The sequence below is a fragment of the Schistocerca americana genome, chromosome 2 (genome assembly GCF_021461395.2).
Source record: "Schistocerca americana isolate TAMUIC-IGC-003095 chromosome 2, iqSchAmer2.1, whole genome shotgun sequence".
Classification (NCBI taxonomy): Eukaryota; Metazoa; Arthropoda; class Insecta; order Orthoptera; family Acrididae; genus Schistocerca; species Schistocerca americana.
Window position 1 is genome coordinate 935809375 of NC_060120.1, and position 16452 is coordinate 935825826.

Here is a 16452-nt window from a genome sequence, read left to right on the forward strand (position 1 = left end):
AACCCGTCAACACTGACAGATGACGTCATAGTTTACTTAATATTGTCTTTATTAATGTCTTTATTTTCGAGCCATAGATAATAAATCGGTTATCTCCTATGGAGAGGTGTCATCATTGTAAATTGATATAAATGAACGTGTTTTTAAAACACAGGGCTAGACACTGCGTACGATTTTTGGCACTTGTATTAATTTAAATCATTTATTCGTTCCAATTCATTTGGTATTTATTTTCATTCTTAGTGAGTCTGAGATATTTTGGAAGAATTTTTTCATTCTGGACAGTTTTTGCTTCTTGATTTTCATTTGTAGATACGACTTTATAAGCTCAACTGATGAATTGGGCATTGGTGCAAAAAATAAAGGAAAAGAAAAAAATTATAGAAGTAACGTTAACATGGAATACCTGAGTTGACACATATGAGGTATATCCCAAACTTCAGTTGATCTGCATAGGTCCTGCAGTACGGGTTATGAATTTAACGTATGTCAACTTTTCCGGTTTCGCTAGCAATAGTATCCTACTCTTCAGCTGACCTATGTAGGTCAGCTGAACTGCAGGATACAAATTTAACGTAAGTGAACTTTTCCACTTTCGGTAGCACTAGTATCCTATTCTTTAGCTGACCAATGTAGGTCAACTGAAGTACGGGGTACAAATGTTACAGGTGTTGCTTTTTTCCATTTCTGCTACTATTAGCATCCTATTCTTCAGCTGATACTAGTACTAGCGAAGGCGGAAAGACCGACGTGTGTAAAAATTTGTATCCCATACTTCATTTGACCTGTATAGGTCAACTAATGCTAGCAAAGACGAAAATATCAACGTACATAACATGAACCATGGACCTTGCCGTTGGTGGGAAGGCTTGCGTGCCTCAACGATACAGATAGCCGTACCGTAGGTGCAACCACAACGGAGGGGTATCTGTTGAGAGGCCAGGCAAACGTGTGGTTCCTGAAGAAGGGCAGCAGCCTTTGCAGTAGTTGCAGGTGCAACAGTCTGGATGATTGACTGATGTGGCCTTGTAACGCCAACCAAAACGGCCTTGCTGTTGTGGTACTGCGAACGGCTGAAAGCAAGGGGAAACTACAGCCGTAATTATTCCCCAGGGCATGCAGCTTTACTGTATGGTTAAATGATGATGGCGTCCTCTTGGGTAAAATATTCCGGAGGTAAAATAGTCCCCCATTCGGGTCTCCGGGCGGGGACTACTCAAGAGGACGTCGTTATTAGGAGAAAGAAAACTGGCATTCTACGGATCGGAGCGTGGAATGTCAGATCCCTTAATCGGGCAGGTAGGTTAGAAAATTTAAAAAGGGAAATGGATAGATTAAAATTAGATATAGTGAGAATTAGTGAAGTTCGGTGGCAGGAGGAACAAGACTTCTGGTCAGGTGAATACAGGGTTATAAGTACAAAATCAAATAGGGGTACGTCAGGAGTAGGTTTAATAATGAATAAAAAAATAGGAGTGCGGGTAAGCTACTACAAACAGCATAGTGAACGTATTATAGTGGCCAAGATAGACACGAAGCCCATGCCTACTACAGTAGGACAAGTTTATATGCCAACTAGCTCTGCAGATGACGAAGAAATCGAAGAAATGTATGATGAGATAAAAGAAATTATCCAGGTAGTGAAGGGAGACGAAAATTTAATAGTCGTGGGTGACTGGAATTGGACAGTAGGAAAAGGGAGAGAAGAAAACATAGTAGGTGAATATGGACTGGGGCTAAGAAATGAAAGAGGAAGCCGTCTGGTAGAATTTTGCACAGAGCATAACTTAATCATAGCTAACACTTGGTTCAAGAATCATAAAAGAAGGTTATATACATGGACGAATCCTGGAGACACTAAAAGGTATCAGATAGATTATAGAATGGTAAGACAGAGATTTAGGAACCAAGTTTTACATTGTAGGACATTTCCACGGGCAGATGTGGACTCTGACCACAATCTATTGGTTATCAATTGTAGATTAAAACTGAAGAAACTGCAAAAAGGTGGGTATTTAAGGAGATGGGACCTGGATAAACTGACTAAACCAGAGGTTGTATAGAGTTTCAGGGACAGCATAAGGGAAAAAGTGACAGGAATGGGAGAAAGAAATACACTAGAAGACGAATGGGTAGCTCTGAGGGATGAAGTAGTGAAGGCAGCAGAGGATCAAGTAGGTAAAAAGACGAGGGCTAGTAGAAATCCTTGGGTAACAGAAGAAATATTGAATTTAATTGATGAAAGGAGAAAATATAAAAATGCAGTAAATGAAGCAGGCAAAAAGGAATACAAACGTCTCAAAAATGAGATCCACAGGAAGTGCAAAATGGGTAAGCAGGCATGGCTAGAGGACAAATGTAAAGATGTAGAGTCTTATCTCACTAGGGGTAAGATAGATACAGCCTACAGGAAAATTAAAGAGACCTTTGGAGAAAAAAGAATCACTTGTATGAATATCAAGAGCTCAGATGGAAACCCAGTTCTAAGCAAAGAAGGGAAAGCAGAAACGTGGAAGGAGTATATAGAGGGTCTATACAAGGCCGATGTTCTTGAGGACAATATTATGGAAATGGAAGCGGAGGTAGATGAAGATGAAATAGGAGATATGATACTACGTGAAGAGTTTGACAGAGCACTGAAAGACCTAAGTCGAAACAAGGCCCCTGGAGTAGACAACGTTCCATTAGAACTACTGATAGCCTTGGGAGAACCAGTCCTCACAAAACTCTACCATCTGGTGAGCAATATGTATGAGACAGGCGAAATACCCTCAGACTTCAAGAAGAATATAATAATTCCAATCCGAAAGAAAGCAGATGTTAACAGATGCGAAAATTACCGAACTATCAGTTTAATAAGCCACGGCTGGAAAATACTAACACGAATTCTTTACAGTCGAATGGAAAAACAGATAGAAGCCGACCTCGGGGAAGATCAGTTTGGATTACGTAGAACTGTTGGAACACGCAAGGCAATACTGATCCTACGACTTATCTTAGAAGAAAGATTAAAGAAAGGCAAACCTACGTTTCTAGCATTTGTAGACTTAGAGAAATGCTTTTGACAATGTTGACTGGAATACTCTCTTTCAAATTCGAAAGGTGGCAGGGGTAAAATATAGGGAGCGAAAGGTTATTTACAATTTGTACAGAAACCAGAAGGTAGTTATAAGGGTCGAGAGGTATGAAAAGGAAGCAGTGCTTGGGAAGGGAGTGAGACAGGGTTGTAGTCTCTCCCCGATGTTATTCAATCTGTATATTGAGCAAGCAGTAAAGGGACCGAAGGAAAAATTTGGAGTAGGTATTAAAATCCAGGGAGAAGAAATAAAAACTTTGAGGTTCACCGATGACATTCTAATTCTCTCAGAGACAGCAAAGGACTTGGAAGAGCAGTTGAACGGAATGGACAGTGTCTTGAAAGGAGGATATAAGATGAACATCAACAAAAGTAAAACGAGGATAATGGAATGTAGTCGAATTAAGTCGGGTGATGCTGAGGGAATTAGATTAGGAAATGAGACACTTAAAGTAGTAAAGGAGTTTTGTTATTTGGGGAGCAAAATAACTGATGATGGTCGAAGTAGAGAGGATATAAAATGTTGACTGGCAATGGCAAGGAAAGCGTTTCTGAAGAAGAGAAATTTGTTAACATCGAGTATAGATTTACGTGTCAGGAAGTCGTTTCTGAAAGTATTTGTATGGAGTTTAGCCATGTATGGAAGTGAAACATGGACAATAAATAGTTTGGACAAGAAGAGAATAGAAGCTTTCGAAATGTGGTGCTACAGAAGAATGTTGAAGATTAGGTGGGTAGATCACGTAACTAATGAGGAGGTATTGAATAGGATTGGGGAGAAGAGAAGTTTGTGGCACAACTTGACTAGAAGAAGGGATCGGTTGGTAGGACATGTCCTGAGGCATCAAGGGATCACAAATTTAGCATTGGAGGGCAGCGTGGAGAGTAAAAATCGTAGAGGGAGACCAAGAGATGAATACACTAAGCAGATTCAAAAGGATGTAGGTTGCAGTAGGTACAGGGAGATGAAGGAGCTTGCACAGGATAAATTTGCATGGAGAGCTGCAGCAAACCAGTCTCAGGACTGAAGACCACAATAACAACAACAACACTGGCACCCTGTACTTAAAATGAACTACGCGAAGGCTAAAAAATCGACATAAATAAAATTTGTATCCCATACTACCTGTATAGGTCAACTGAAGAATAAGATACTACGACTCAAAGAAGCGATTATGTTCGAAATATGAATGTACGTACTATATGTCTACCACCTGTTTGCTCTGTCGTACCTTCCTTCCTTTCTCAGTATTCGTCTTTGCTGTTAAATCCGCCGCGGGGGGTAGGCGCGCTGTCTCAGGCGCCTATCACGGCCCGTGAGGCTCTCTCCGTCAGAGGTTCGAGTCCTTCCTTGTGCTTAGTTGTGTGTGTTATCCATAGCGTAAGTTAGTTTAAGTTAGATTAAGTATTGTGTAGGCTTAGGGACTGATGACCTCAGCACTTTCGTCCCACAAGACCTTACCGGAAATTTCCAAAAAAATTTGTTAAATCTGTGCAATACATCATTCTGGTAACTTCTGACGTCATTGGTCAAACCGCAGATGCTACCCCAATTTTCAATAATCTGGAAATCAGAGTAAAGGTAGTGGTACCGTCTGGACAACAAACCTTAGCCATTGACCCTGTACCGATGTTCAGTAGTGACGCCGTCGTTGACCGATGAACAACGCGCTATTGCTGTGAAGGTGTTTTACAAAAACGACAACCACGTGACCGCACAACTTGTTCGCGCTCACTACCATCTCTTTCGGCATGCCTCCCTGTCTCGTCGTCATATGCTATCGAAGTGTGCGTACAGAATTCTGAGGAAAAAGAGTGGAAAGGCGAGGAAGAGGGGTGGAAGTGCAAAACTCGTGTGCACACCACAGAATGTTTCAAGAGGGGAAGAAGCCTTTAGCCGAAGTCCCAGGAGTTAGGCACGCAAGCATGGGCTGCAACTTGACATAAAGGATCGTAGCGTACAGCGAATATTCCGTAAGGAAGTGCACTACCACCCACCCAAAATGCAGATAGAGCTAAAACTGAGTGCCGACGACCTCCCAAAACGACATTAGGATTTTGGCAGGAATTTCTAGAACCTATGAACGACAATCCGGGCCCGTGCTAAAATCTGATCATAAACGATGAGGCCAACTTTTGTGCGTCAAGGTTTGTTAACAATCAAACTTCAGATACTGGCCATGTTAAAATCCTGAAAGCTTCATAAACGCACTCCACACTCAGGAAGTGACAGTGTGGTGTAGCGTATCATCGTTTGGAATCATAGCGCCTTACTTTTTTAAAAAAAAAAAATGGCCGTGGCAATGTTGTTACTGTGAATGAAGAGTGGAATGCTCACATGACGAACCATTCCCTAGTGGGACAGCTTGCTGATCTTTCTGTAACTGCAAATATATCCTTCCAACGGGGCCACATACCATACCTATCGGCATTCCATTAAGGCATTATGTAACATCTTTCCTGGTAAGCTCATCTAGAAGAAAGGGGACATCCCCTGGACTTCAAGATCCTCTGACCTTTCAGTATGTGATATCTTCCTTGTGGTCGTTTGATATTTCAGATCTTCCAGAATGACTCACTACACACCATCCAGGAACTGAAGGATCAAATTCGGAAGGAAGTTGATCTAATTTCAGCGCCAGTAGTGCAAGATGTGACGTCTAATTCCAGTAAAAGACTTGAAATGTGTGTGAAAAAAATTGTGGGCACCTGTGTCATGTCATTTTCAAGTGATGGGCATTGTAAACAGCATGCACCATTAAAAATTCTTGTCACATGGCTTTCATATCGTTGTGAATAAGTTTGTATCCCTGGTGGAGGTTTCAATATCGCCTGTTTCACTGCCAAAGTATCACAGGAAAACAACTACTATTGCACGGAAGTTCTCGGTAATATGGTTTACGTGGTACCAGTGCTCTTGGTTTACGCAGCTGCCTCAATGTTCAATAGTCGAGTTCTTGCTTCTACTTCGCTACGGTACTGTAGGATTGCAAAGGTTGGCGAGCGGGTGCTAAGCCAAATAATAAGCTTCCTGACCTAAGGCTTCCGATTTTTGCCGATTTCTACCCACTAAAGATTCGAGAGAGACAAGACAGTGGAGGAGTTAAGCAAATAAGGTGGAGGGGATATGAATTTAACTTGCCCCTCCAGCCAGTATATGCGCTGCTCTGTATGTGCTGCTCCCGAGATGCATTTGAGAGAATCTGCTGTGTAAATAAAAAAGAAATCAAGAATAAGCCATCTATGGCTGATTAATAGTGTCACGGGAATTGTTACATTTTTTGCCTACAACCCGGATTTTTGCCGATTTCTACGCGCTGAAGACTCGAGCGGAACGAGACAGTGGAGGATGCAAGCAAATAAGGTGCGTGAACCAATAGCACTGGTGCCACAAAAAGCACATTATCGACAAAATCTGTGTAATAGTAGTCGTTTTCCAATGATACCGCATGACATCAGTCCTCGAAAGTATTTTTGAACAAATATTTCAAAAACTCTTTTAATAATGTTTGTGTATGTTAACACACTAAATTTCAAACACTCTAATGACTTGCTTGTGGCTAAAAATCGAAAAGATACTGCTTATCGACTGAGATAGCCTGTCTCATTGTGGTATTTTGTCTCTGTATTCTTTCTCGTATTAATATTAGTAGAGAATTCTTGTCCACTGTGGACGTACTAGAACACTGCAACTGTTGAAACTGAAGGTGCTTTATCATGAATTAGCTGCAACCGGTTGCTTTTATAAACGTTTATTTTTCCATGATGACATTTCAAGATACCTGACAGCCTATATTCAGATGTCTACATTGATTTATGTGTCGAGAACACTGTTTCTTTACTAACGGCATTCCAGGATTTTGCAATGTAAATTTTTAAGGCAGCTATTGTAATATGACGTAAGTAAAGAACCAATGCTCACGATATGTAGATAAATGTTGTTCTTGTTGTTGTAGTCTTCAGTCCAGAGACTGGTTTGATGCAGCTCTCCACGCTACTCTATCCTGTGCAAGTTTCCTCATCTCCCAGAACCTACTGCAACCTGTATCCTTCTGAATCTGCTTAGTGTATTCATCTCTTGGTCTCCCTCTACGATTATTACCCTCCACTCTGCCATCCAATACTACATTGATGATACCTTGATGCCTCAGAATATGTCCTACCAACCGATCCCTTCTTCTAGTCAAGTTGTGCCACAAATTTCTCTTCTCCCCAATTCTATTCAACACCTCCTCATTAGTTATGTGATCTACCCATCTAATCTTCAGCATTCGTCTGTAGCACCACATTTCGAAAGCTTCAATTCTCTTCTTGGCTAAACTATTTATCGTCCACGTTTCACTTCCATACATGGCTAAACTCCATACAAATACTTTCAGAAACGACTTCCTGACGCTTAAATCTATACTCGATGTTAACAAATTTCTCTTCTTCAGAAACGCTTTCCTTGCCATTGCCAGTCTACATTTTGTATCCTCTCTACTTCGACCATCATCAGTTATTTTGCTCCCCAAATAGCAGAACTCCTTTACTACTTCAAGCGCCTCATTTCCTAATCTAATTCCCTCAGCATCACCCGATTTAATTCGACTACATTCCATTACCCTCGTTTTGATTTTATTGATGTTCGTCTTACATCCTCCTTTCAAGACACTGTCCATTCCGTTCAACTGCTCTTCCCGGTCTTTTGCTGTCCCTGACAGAATTACAATGCCATCAGCGAACCTCAAACTTTTTATTTCTTCTCCATGGATTTTAATTGCTACTCCGAATTTTTCTTTTGTTTCCTTTACTGCTTGCTTAATATACAGATTGAATAATATCGGGGAGAGGCTACAACCCTGTCTCACTCCCTTCCCAACCACTGCTTCCCTTTCATGGCCCTCGACCCTTATAACTGCCATCTGGTTTCCGTACAAATTGTAAATAGTCTTTCACTCCCTGTATTTTACCCCTGCCACCTTCAGAATTTGAAAGAGATTATTCCAGTCAACATTGTCAAAAGCTTTCTCTAAGTCTACAAATGCTAGAAACGTAGGTTTGCCTTTCTTTAATCTATTTTCTAAGATAAGTCGTAGGATCAGTATTGCCTTGCGTGTTCCAACATTTCTACGTAATCCAAACTGATCTTCCCCGAGGTCGGCTTCTACCAGTTTTTCCATTCGACTGTAAAGAATTCGTGTTAGTTCTTTCCAGCCGTGGCTTATGAAACTGATAGTTCGGTAATTTTCACATCTGTCAACACCTGCTTTCTTTGGGATTGGAATTATTATATTCTTCTTGAAGTCAGAGGGTATTTCGCCTGTCTCATACATATTGCTCACCAGATGGTAGAGTTTTGTCAGGACTGGTTCTCCCAAGGCTATCAGTAGTTCTAATGGAACGTTGTCTACTCCAGGGGCCTTGTTTCGACTTAGGTCTTTCAGTGCTCTGTCAAACTCTTCACGTAGTATCATATCTCCTATTTCATCTTCATCTACCTCCGTTTCCATTTCCATAATATTGTCCTCAAGAACATCGCCCTTGTATAGACCCTCTATATACTCCTTCCACGTTTCTGCTTTCCCTTCTTTGTTTTGAACTGGGCTTCCATCTGAGCTCTTGATGTTCATGCAAGTGATTCTTTTTTCTCCAAAGGTCTCTTTAATTTTCCTGTAGGCTGTATCTATCTTACCCCTAGTGATCTACGCCTACATCCTTACATTTGTCCTCTAGCTATTTTGCACTTCATTTCGATCTCATTTTTGAGACGTTTGTATTCCTTTTTACCTGCTTCATTTACTGCATTTTTGTATTTTCTCCTTTCATCAATTAAATTCAATATGTCTTCTGTTACCCAAGGATTTCTATTAGCACTCGTCTTTTTACCTACTTGATCCTCTGCTGCCTTCACTATTTCATCTCTCAAAGCTACCCATTCTTCATCTACTGTATTTCTTTCCCCCATTCCTATCAATTGTTCCCTTATGCTGTCCCTGAAACTCTGTACAACCTCTGGTTTAGTCCGTTTATCCAGGATCCATCTCCTCAAATTCCCATTTTTTTGCAGTTTCTTCAGTTTTAATCTACAGTTAATAACCAATAGATTGTGGTCAGAGTCCACATCTGCCCCTGAAAATGTCTTACAATTTAAAACCTGGTTCCTAAATCTCTGTCTTACCATTATATAATCTATCTAACACCTTCCAGTTTCTCCATGCCTCTTCCATGTATACAACCTTCTTTTATGATTCTTGAACCAAGTGTTAGCTATGATTAAGTTATGCTCTGAGAAAAATTCTACCAGGCGGCTTCCTCTTTCATTGGTTCAAAAGGCTCAAATGGCTCTGAGCACTATGGGACATAATATCACCGGTTGTCGTATGACGATTAGAAGATTTTAATTAATGTTAGTCTGGTTGCGAATTTGGTAAGCTAGACTGGATACCTGGTGAAACAGTTGCTCAGTAATGCAAGGTTAACTTCCCCAGACAGCTCACAGCTTTAACCCACTTTTATGGCCTTGAATATCAGCACCGCTTTCAGATCAAATTAAAGCAACAACATTACAATGTACATTTATATTTTGTCAAATCCAGTAAGTAGAAACTACGTAACAACTCCTGGAAACAGTAAGTAATTCTCTTTTCGTTCTAATTTTGTAAAAGTTGTAGCTATATTACAGCACAGTGTACTGCCTTGTAATATACCAATATAACGCTTAGAAGGATGTTTTTAAAAATAATGTAAATTGATGCCTAAGCACCTGAACACGAGCTCTAGAACTCGAAATACATCACATATTCAAATAAAAATCACGACTCATAATTTTTTCCGCCGTTATACAATGCCTCCTATTCCTAAGGCTTATCCTGCTGTCTCACCAATGGCTGCAAAGTCTGTCGTCATTTTGAAAATGACCTCCTTGATGACAAGTCTCAGGACACGACAGGTGAGGATCTGATGGTGCTACGTTTGGGCTAATGGTGAATGTAACAAAAATCGACAAAGAAAGATTTACAATTTTCTCTACTGTCTTCAGTGTCACGCGTGGTTCTCGTACAAAGAAGGTGACTGTTTTGAACGACAGATCGCCAGGCAGAGAAATACCTGTCGGATTACCAGTCCTTGTTCTAGAGTGTGCATGATTTTTTATCCTTGCAACACGCTTCTGTGGAACAAATAGTTTTTCTCAGTGAAGAGTTCTCCCGTTGTTAGCAAAAATCTCGGAAAGTTCTTGACCAATTCACTTCAGTTCTATACGGGGTACTCCAATAAACATTTATTTCAACATAGGCTGTATTTTGTTGTAAGAAACAGTGTACATGTTTTCTATTATCTATCTGTTACTTATGGTCAAGTGGACACATTGGAAATCAACCAAATACGGGTATGTCCGAACAACTTACTCAGACCAGAACGCTGAAAGAAATATTAACTCCACAGTGTAAATATAATAACCTGGAGTGGAACTACATGATGTAAACATAAGTTGTAAGATTAGATATGTAGAACAGTATTGGACTATGATGGTACAATACGTTAGTGAACGAAAATAGGAAAAGTAAGTATGCGACAGCTATTGGAACTCACTGGAATAAAGAGCGATGTATCCGGTGCGCTGAAGAGGAGGATACCAGGCAGCTCCTAGGGCGTGTAGGGAAGGCCACACAGCGCCCTGAAACACACATGCCAAAATCCACGTAAATAAAATTGTAAACGTTGTTTTGTTCGAAATATTAAATCCATGCCAATTCTCCTGAGATTACTTTGAAATTTTGACACGATGTTGCGTTCGAATACGCGCGTGTTTGAATAACTGCTGGGGCCCTATCTTTTCGAAAAACGGTTTCAAATGGCTCTGAGCACTATAGGACTTAACAGCTGAGGTCATCAGTCCCCTAGAACTTAGAACTACTTAAACCTAACTAACCTAAGAACATCACACACATCCATGCCCAAGGCAGGATTCGAACCTGGGACCGTAGCGGTTGCGCCGTTCCAGACTGAAGAGCCTGGAACCTCTCGGCCACAAAGGCCCGCCCCTGTATTTTAATATATAAATATATATTAAATATAGAAAGGGGAAATGTTGTTACAAAAAAATCTCTAAAAGTGCTTGACATATTTACTTCAAATTAAATCATTACTAAAGAACTACTACAGCATTTTTAATGCTGCATCAATTAAAATTGGTGTTTGACTTCACAGTTATAAATAGAATCTTGAATGTGTCCAGATAGATTTTCTTAAAATTTTTACATGCTACTCTAATGAACCTTAGATTGGACAAAGGATGTATATTTCTGATATATATATATATATATATATATATATATATATATATATATATATATATATATATAAAAATAGGAAAACGTAGTTAGCAAAATTCTGGAAAAAATGTTCTTAACCAATTTACTTCCAATTTTTACTGCACACTCTAATAGACATTCGTATGGACATAGGCTATATATTTTTTAAATATATACAAGATATGTGTAATAGATAAAGGGGAATCGTTGTTACCAAAAATCGCAAAAAGTTCTTGATTGATTTACTTAAAATTTTTACACGTTACTCTAACAAGCATTCGGATGGACAATATGTAAGTGTATACATAATGTATAAAAGGGAACGTTGTTAGCGAGAACTCGAAAAGTTCTTGACCATTTTACTTCAAACTTTTACAGTACACTCTAATAAACATTTGTGAAGACATGGTAATATATTTTTTTAAACAACAATGTTTAAGTTTTCTGGTAAAATCGACGGTGAGAAAGAAAACCAAGGACATTTAAACCATTAGAAATATTGTTTCTCACATACACATTCTTTCTCATTATGCATATATATAAACAAAAATTGTAAATATAACAATGTCATATTTTGTTTTCTTCCTTTCAGTCGGTCTTCACAGAAAGTAGAAAAGTTGTATTATGGTTTATCATTTATAATTAGAATACTAAGTACTAAGGAATTTCAATTTACATTAACAATTGACAGTGTTCAAGATCAGAGAGAAGGGAGGAGTAGATGTGTAGAGAAGGGGGGGGGGAGAAAATGGAGACAGAGAGTGAGAGGAGGAGGTGAAGCGAGGGGGAGGGGGGCATGTGATGGACAGAGAGAGGGAGTAGAATAAGGTTAGGACATTATCCAATTCCCATACATATTTAGCAACTGCAAAATATTGCTGGGTTCGCTAGTATAAGATGGATGAAAGAATGAGAACTGCATTTCCCTCATTCTAGCATCAATGACTTGTAAATGATGTCAGATGCATTGTAGAGATCATAGACTTGTCTCTCATCCGTATATGGATTACGAACACAATACCATTCTCATCAACAACGACAGCTGGGCTTCAGCCACACTTACAGTTGTGGGTACAGCTAAGCGTAATATATGTAGTATATGTTCGATACACACCTATTTTGGTCAGTAATTCAACTCTATGTTCAAAGAAGGTAGTCAACCCCATTCCTGTCATCATAAAATCCGCTAAAGATATGGTGATAATCCCAAAATGTGTTGCATTATTCATCTACATATTTATAGAAACCAATGTATGTACGTGGGAGCACTAGGTACGTTGGTGATAGCCTCAATGACGTTTTAGCCCCATTGGTGGAAAGTGGGAGTGCAAAGACAGTACCATAACAACATATCTCTGCCATGTCTGAAGCAGTTTCTATCGAACTTAGCACTCATGTCACTTGCCATCTGGAAAAACAATACTGTGATAGACTCCCCTACCACCCCTATGGATGTAGGTGGGGGGCAAAAAGAGATGACATGAAAGTATAACTCTGAAACGTATGAACCAAATTTCGTACATATATGACACATTATATGAATAAAAACAATGTGGGAGCAAGATACCCATAGTACTCTTAGGAGTGGAGATAACAAGATGCGACTTGTAATAATGTTCGAAAACGACCTTTTAGTATTTATGTGTGAAATGTGTTAAATAGATGTGAAATATATATAATTATATGAAATGTGACACGTATGCGTGGTCAACCCGCGAGCAAAAGGCTGCTTTTTAAATAAACCTGTTATGGAGTACCAATTTGGCTTTTAATTAACTAAAATGGTCGTATTATACAGGGTAAAACAAATACTAAGGGGAAATTTTCGGGACACATTTCTCACACATATGGGCACGGGAAGCGCTATACTTGCATTCTTTGTTGGTAAATAATGGTAAATAATGACATTATTGGAGAACCGAGACTGTTATGTGACCTTATTTCTAACCAGCCACACGAAATTTGGGTTTAGCCTACTCTACTCAAAAAGCGCCTTTAATTTCATAGAATTTACAAATTCATCGTCAGATGACTTGCATGCTCTTATCAAACAACTGCTAGATAATTTAAAGGTGAGTAGCCGTTTCAAGAAGTCATTCCACTTCAGCTCCTCTGTAAACCAACATATCATAACGGCATTTTTCTTATAATATCAATTTGTATGGAGTGTAGCCATGTATGGAAGTGAAACATGCACGATAAATAGTTTGAACAAGAAGAGAATAGAAGCTTTTGAAATGTGGTGCTACAGAAGAATGCTGAAGATTAGATTGGTAGATCACATAACTAATGAGGAAGTACTGAATAGGATTGGGGAGAAGAGAAGTTTGTGGCACAACTTGACTAGAAGAAGGAATCGGTTGGTAGGAAATGTTCTGAGGCATCAAGGGATCACCAATTTGGTATTGGAGGGCAGCGTGGAGGGTAAAAATCGTACAGGGAGACCAAGAGATGCATACACCAAACAGATACAGAAGGATGTAGCTTGCAGTAGTACTGGGAGATGAAGAAGCTTGCACAGGATAGAGTAGCATGGAGAGCTGCATCAAACCAGTCTCAGGACTGAAGACCACAACAACACAACAACAACAACAACAACAACAGGCCTAAACCAAACGGTGTTGGTTACTGTGGCACCAGATAAGCATTCTGCTTCATTTGTTTGCTAGACAATACCAAAGTGGTTAAATATGGTTAAAGTGTCTTTTGAATCCACTCTAAGACCAAAAAAACTCACCACGAATGAATTATCGAAATGGGACGGAAATCCACAGATGTCATCTACATATACGTACAAACAAACGATTTCTGTTTCACAAAAATTGGATGATTTAGTCAAGAGAAAGAGCTTCACAAACTGAGCAAGTCAATAAGGTGTTGATCCACCACTGGGCTCATGCAAGCAGTTATTCGACTTGACATTAATTGATGGAGCTGTCAGATGTCCCCCTGATGGATACTATCTCCAATTCTACCCAACTGGCGAGTTCGATCGTTAAAATCCCCAAGTTGTTGTAGGGCCCTGCCCATAACGCTCCAAACGTTCTCATTGGGGTAGGGATACGACGACTTTGCTGCTCAAGGTAAGGTTTGACTAGCACGAGGTCAGCCAGCTCTCGCCCTGTGTAGGCAGGCATTATCTTGCTGAAATGTAAGTCCAGGATGGTTTGTCATGAAGGGCAACAAGCCGCGGCGGAGAATATCGTCGACGTACCGCTTTGGTGTAGGGATGCCGCGGATGACAACCAAAGGGATCCTGTTCTGAAATAAATTGATCCCCAAACTGCCGGGCTGTATGGCAGTCGACAGGTTGGTATGTCACAGCTGTTATGGGCGTCTCCAGACACGTTTTTGCCTTGAAATCTCATTGACTGGAGTAGAATTGTCTTCGTCGTCAGTCCCTCTTTGAAATGAGCCTCGATGACCAATGAAGACATATCTACGGACGCCCTAGACAGCGGTGGGGTACCAACTAACTGTCGCCCTCCACACTGGCCAACCACAGGAGATGATGGCCTGAGGTTTCATATCATTTTATAGCAGGACCCCTCTGGTTGTCATCTGTTGCACTCTAAAAGCACAGCGGTACGTAGACGATATTCTACGCCTCATTTTGTTGCACTTCATGCAAGGCATCTTGGGCTTCATTCCAGCGAGATAATGTACGCTCGCAAACGTCGAGAGCTTCTACTGCTTGTCTTCGTGGTTGCCAAACCCTACCTTGGCCAGCAAGGTCGCAGGATCTGTCCCCAATTAGGAACTTTTGGAGCATTACAGGTACGGCCATCCAACCAGCTCGGTATTTTGACGATCTGAAGCGCCAATTGGACGGAATTTGGCACGACATCCCTGTGGAGTACATCCAACCAGTCTAAGAATCTTCCATAGGGGCCAGAATTGGATCAACGCGTTATTGACCTGCTCAGTTTGTGAAGTTCTTTCTCTTTAATAAATCATCCAATTTCTCGGAAATTGTAATCATTTCTTTGATTGTACATGTACATCACACTTACCAACTTCCGTCCCGTCTGGATAATTCCTTCATGGTGCGTCGTTTCTCTTTTTTGTTTTGTTTTAGAGTGTAACACATTCCGTGACACATGAATAAGAAGAACTGGATTAATTCTTTAATTTCCACGTTCTGTGGACTTACACGCACTAGACTTCTATCTGCGGAGCATTTGAAAGCTCTTATGCACCGGACGAAAAGGTTATGTATTTATCAAACAGCTGAAGATCAGCGTTAAGGCTCGAAATCCATCGTACGTTGAAAAATTAAAATTCCAATTTGTGACTGAAGGTGGTTTGCTTTTATTTTATAAACCCCTGCTACTGAATGTGTTCTGATCGCACGACCCCTCCTGTGGCTGCGTAAGCTTTGGCTATAATAAATCTTTTGCAGAACCGACAATGTCCGTGTGACTGTACGTAGTCGCCTAATTAAAAATGTATACATTAAGCAGCCTATAGTGGTTCCACAATGCAATATTTTCAGTACCTCAAAGCTGAGCAGGAGAGCGCTATACTACGACTGCATGTAATTTTTGTGCTTCAGCAATTCCTAATATCTTGCGCATTTAATTTTCGCGTTCGCTGTATTTGGTGGTATCAGGAAGACGATAGCATTTACGGTGGAAGTACAATAAAGTTAAATACACATTTCGTGCAGGGACTTGCAAGATAGTCGAGTATCTCAGCATCTGCAGGGCAAGTTTAAGTTGGAAATTACAGTGCACAACGCTGTTTAAGTTTCATTAAGATTTTGAGATGCGAGAATGCGCCTTGTGAGCGGAAGTGCCGTTTGTGGTGCCAAAGATTCACATCTAGCAGATATGTCCGATACCACGAGATCCGGGTAGGCGTGGGCCACACGTTTCCCTGCTGTCAGTCCCACTGGTGGCGTAGGTCGTCACTGTAGTTCATCTGTTGCTACCAATTACAGCTTTCAGCTATAATTGCATAATTGTATGTTCCTAGAAGCGTGCAACGAAAGCGAACACCGAAGTTAGTGGGAAAGGTTGTGTGTGTTCAGACGCACCATGAGGCACACATTAACAGGCTACGCACAGAGAGCAAGATTTC

The 16452-nt window shown here is 40.3% G+C and overlaps 1 protein-coding gene across 1 annotated transcript in view; it reads right to left on the reverse strand.

Annotated features, from left to right (window-relative positions):
- The window catches only part of LOC124594559 (uncharacterized transporter slc-17.2-like), a 210878-nt gene that overhangs the window by 95060 nt on the left and 99366 nt on the right, over positions 1–16452 (reverse strand). Inside the window, exon 3 of the mRNA XM_047132931.1 lies at positions 10649–10733. Coding sequence (XP_046988887.1) covers positions 10649–10733 — 85 coding nt within the window. The remainder of the gene's footprint in view (positions 1–10648; positions 10734–16452) is intronic.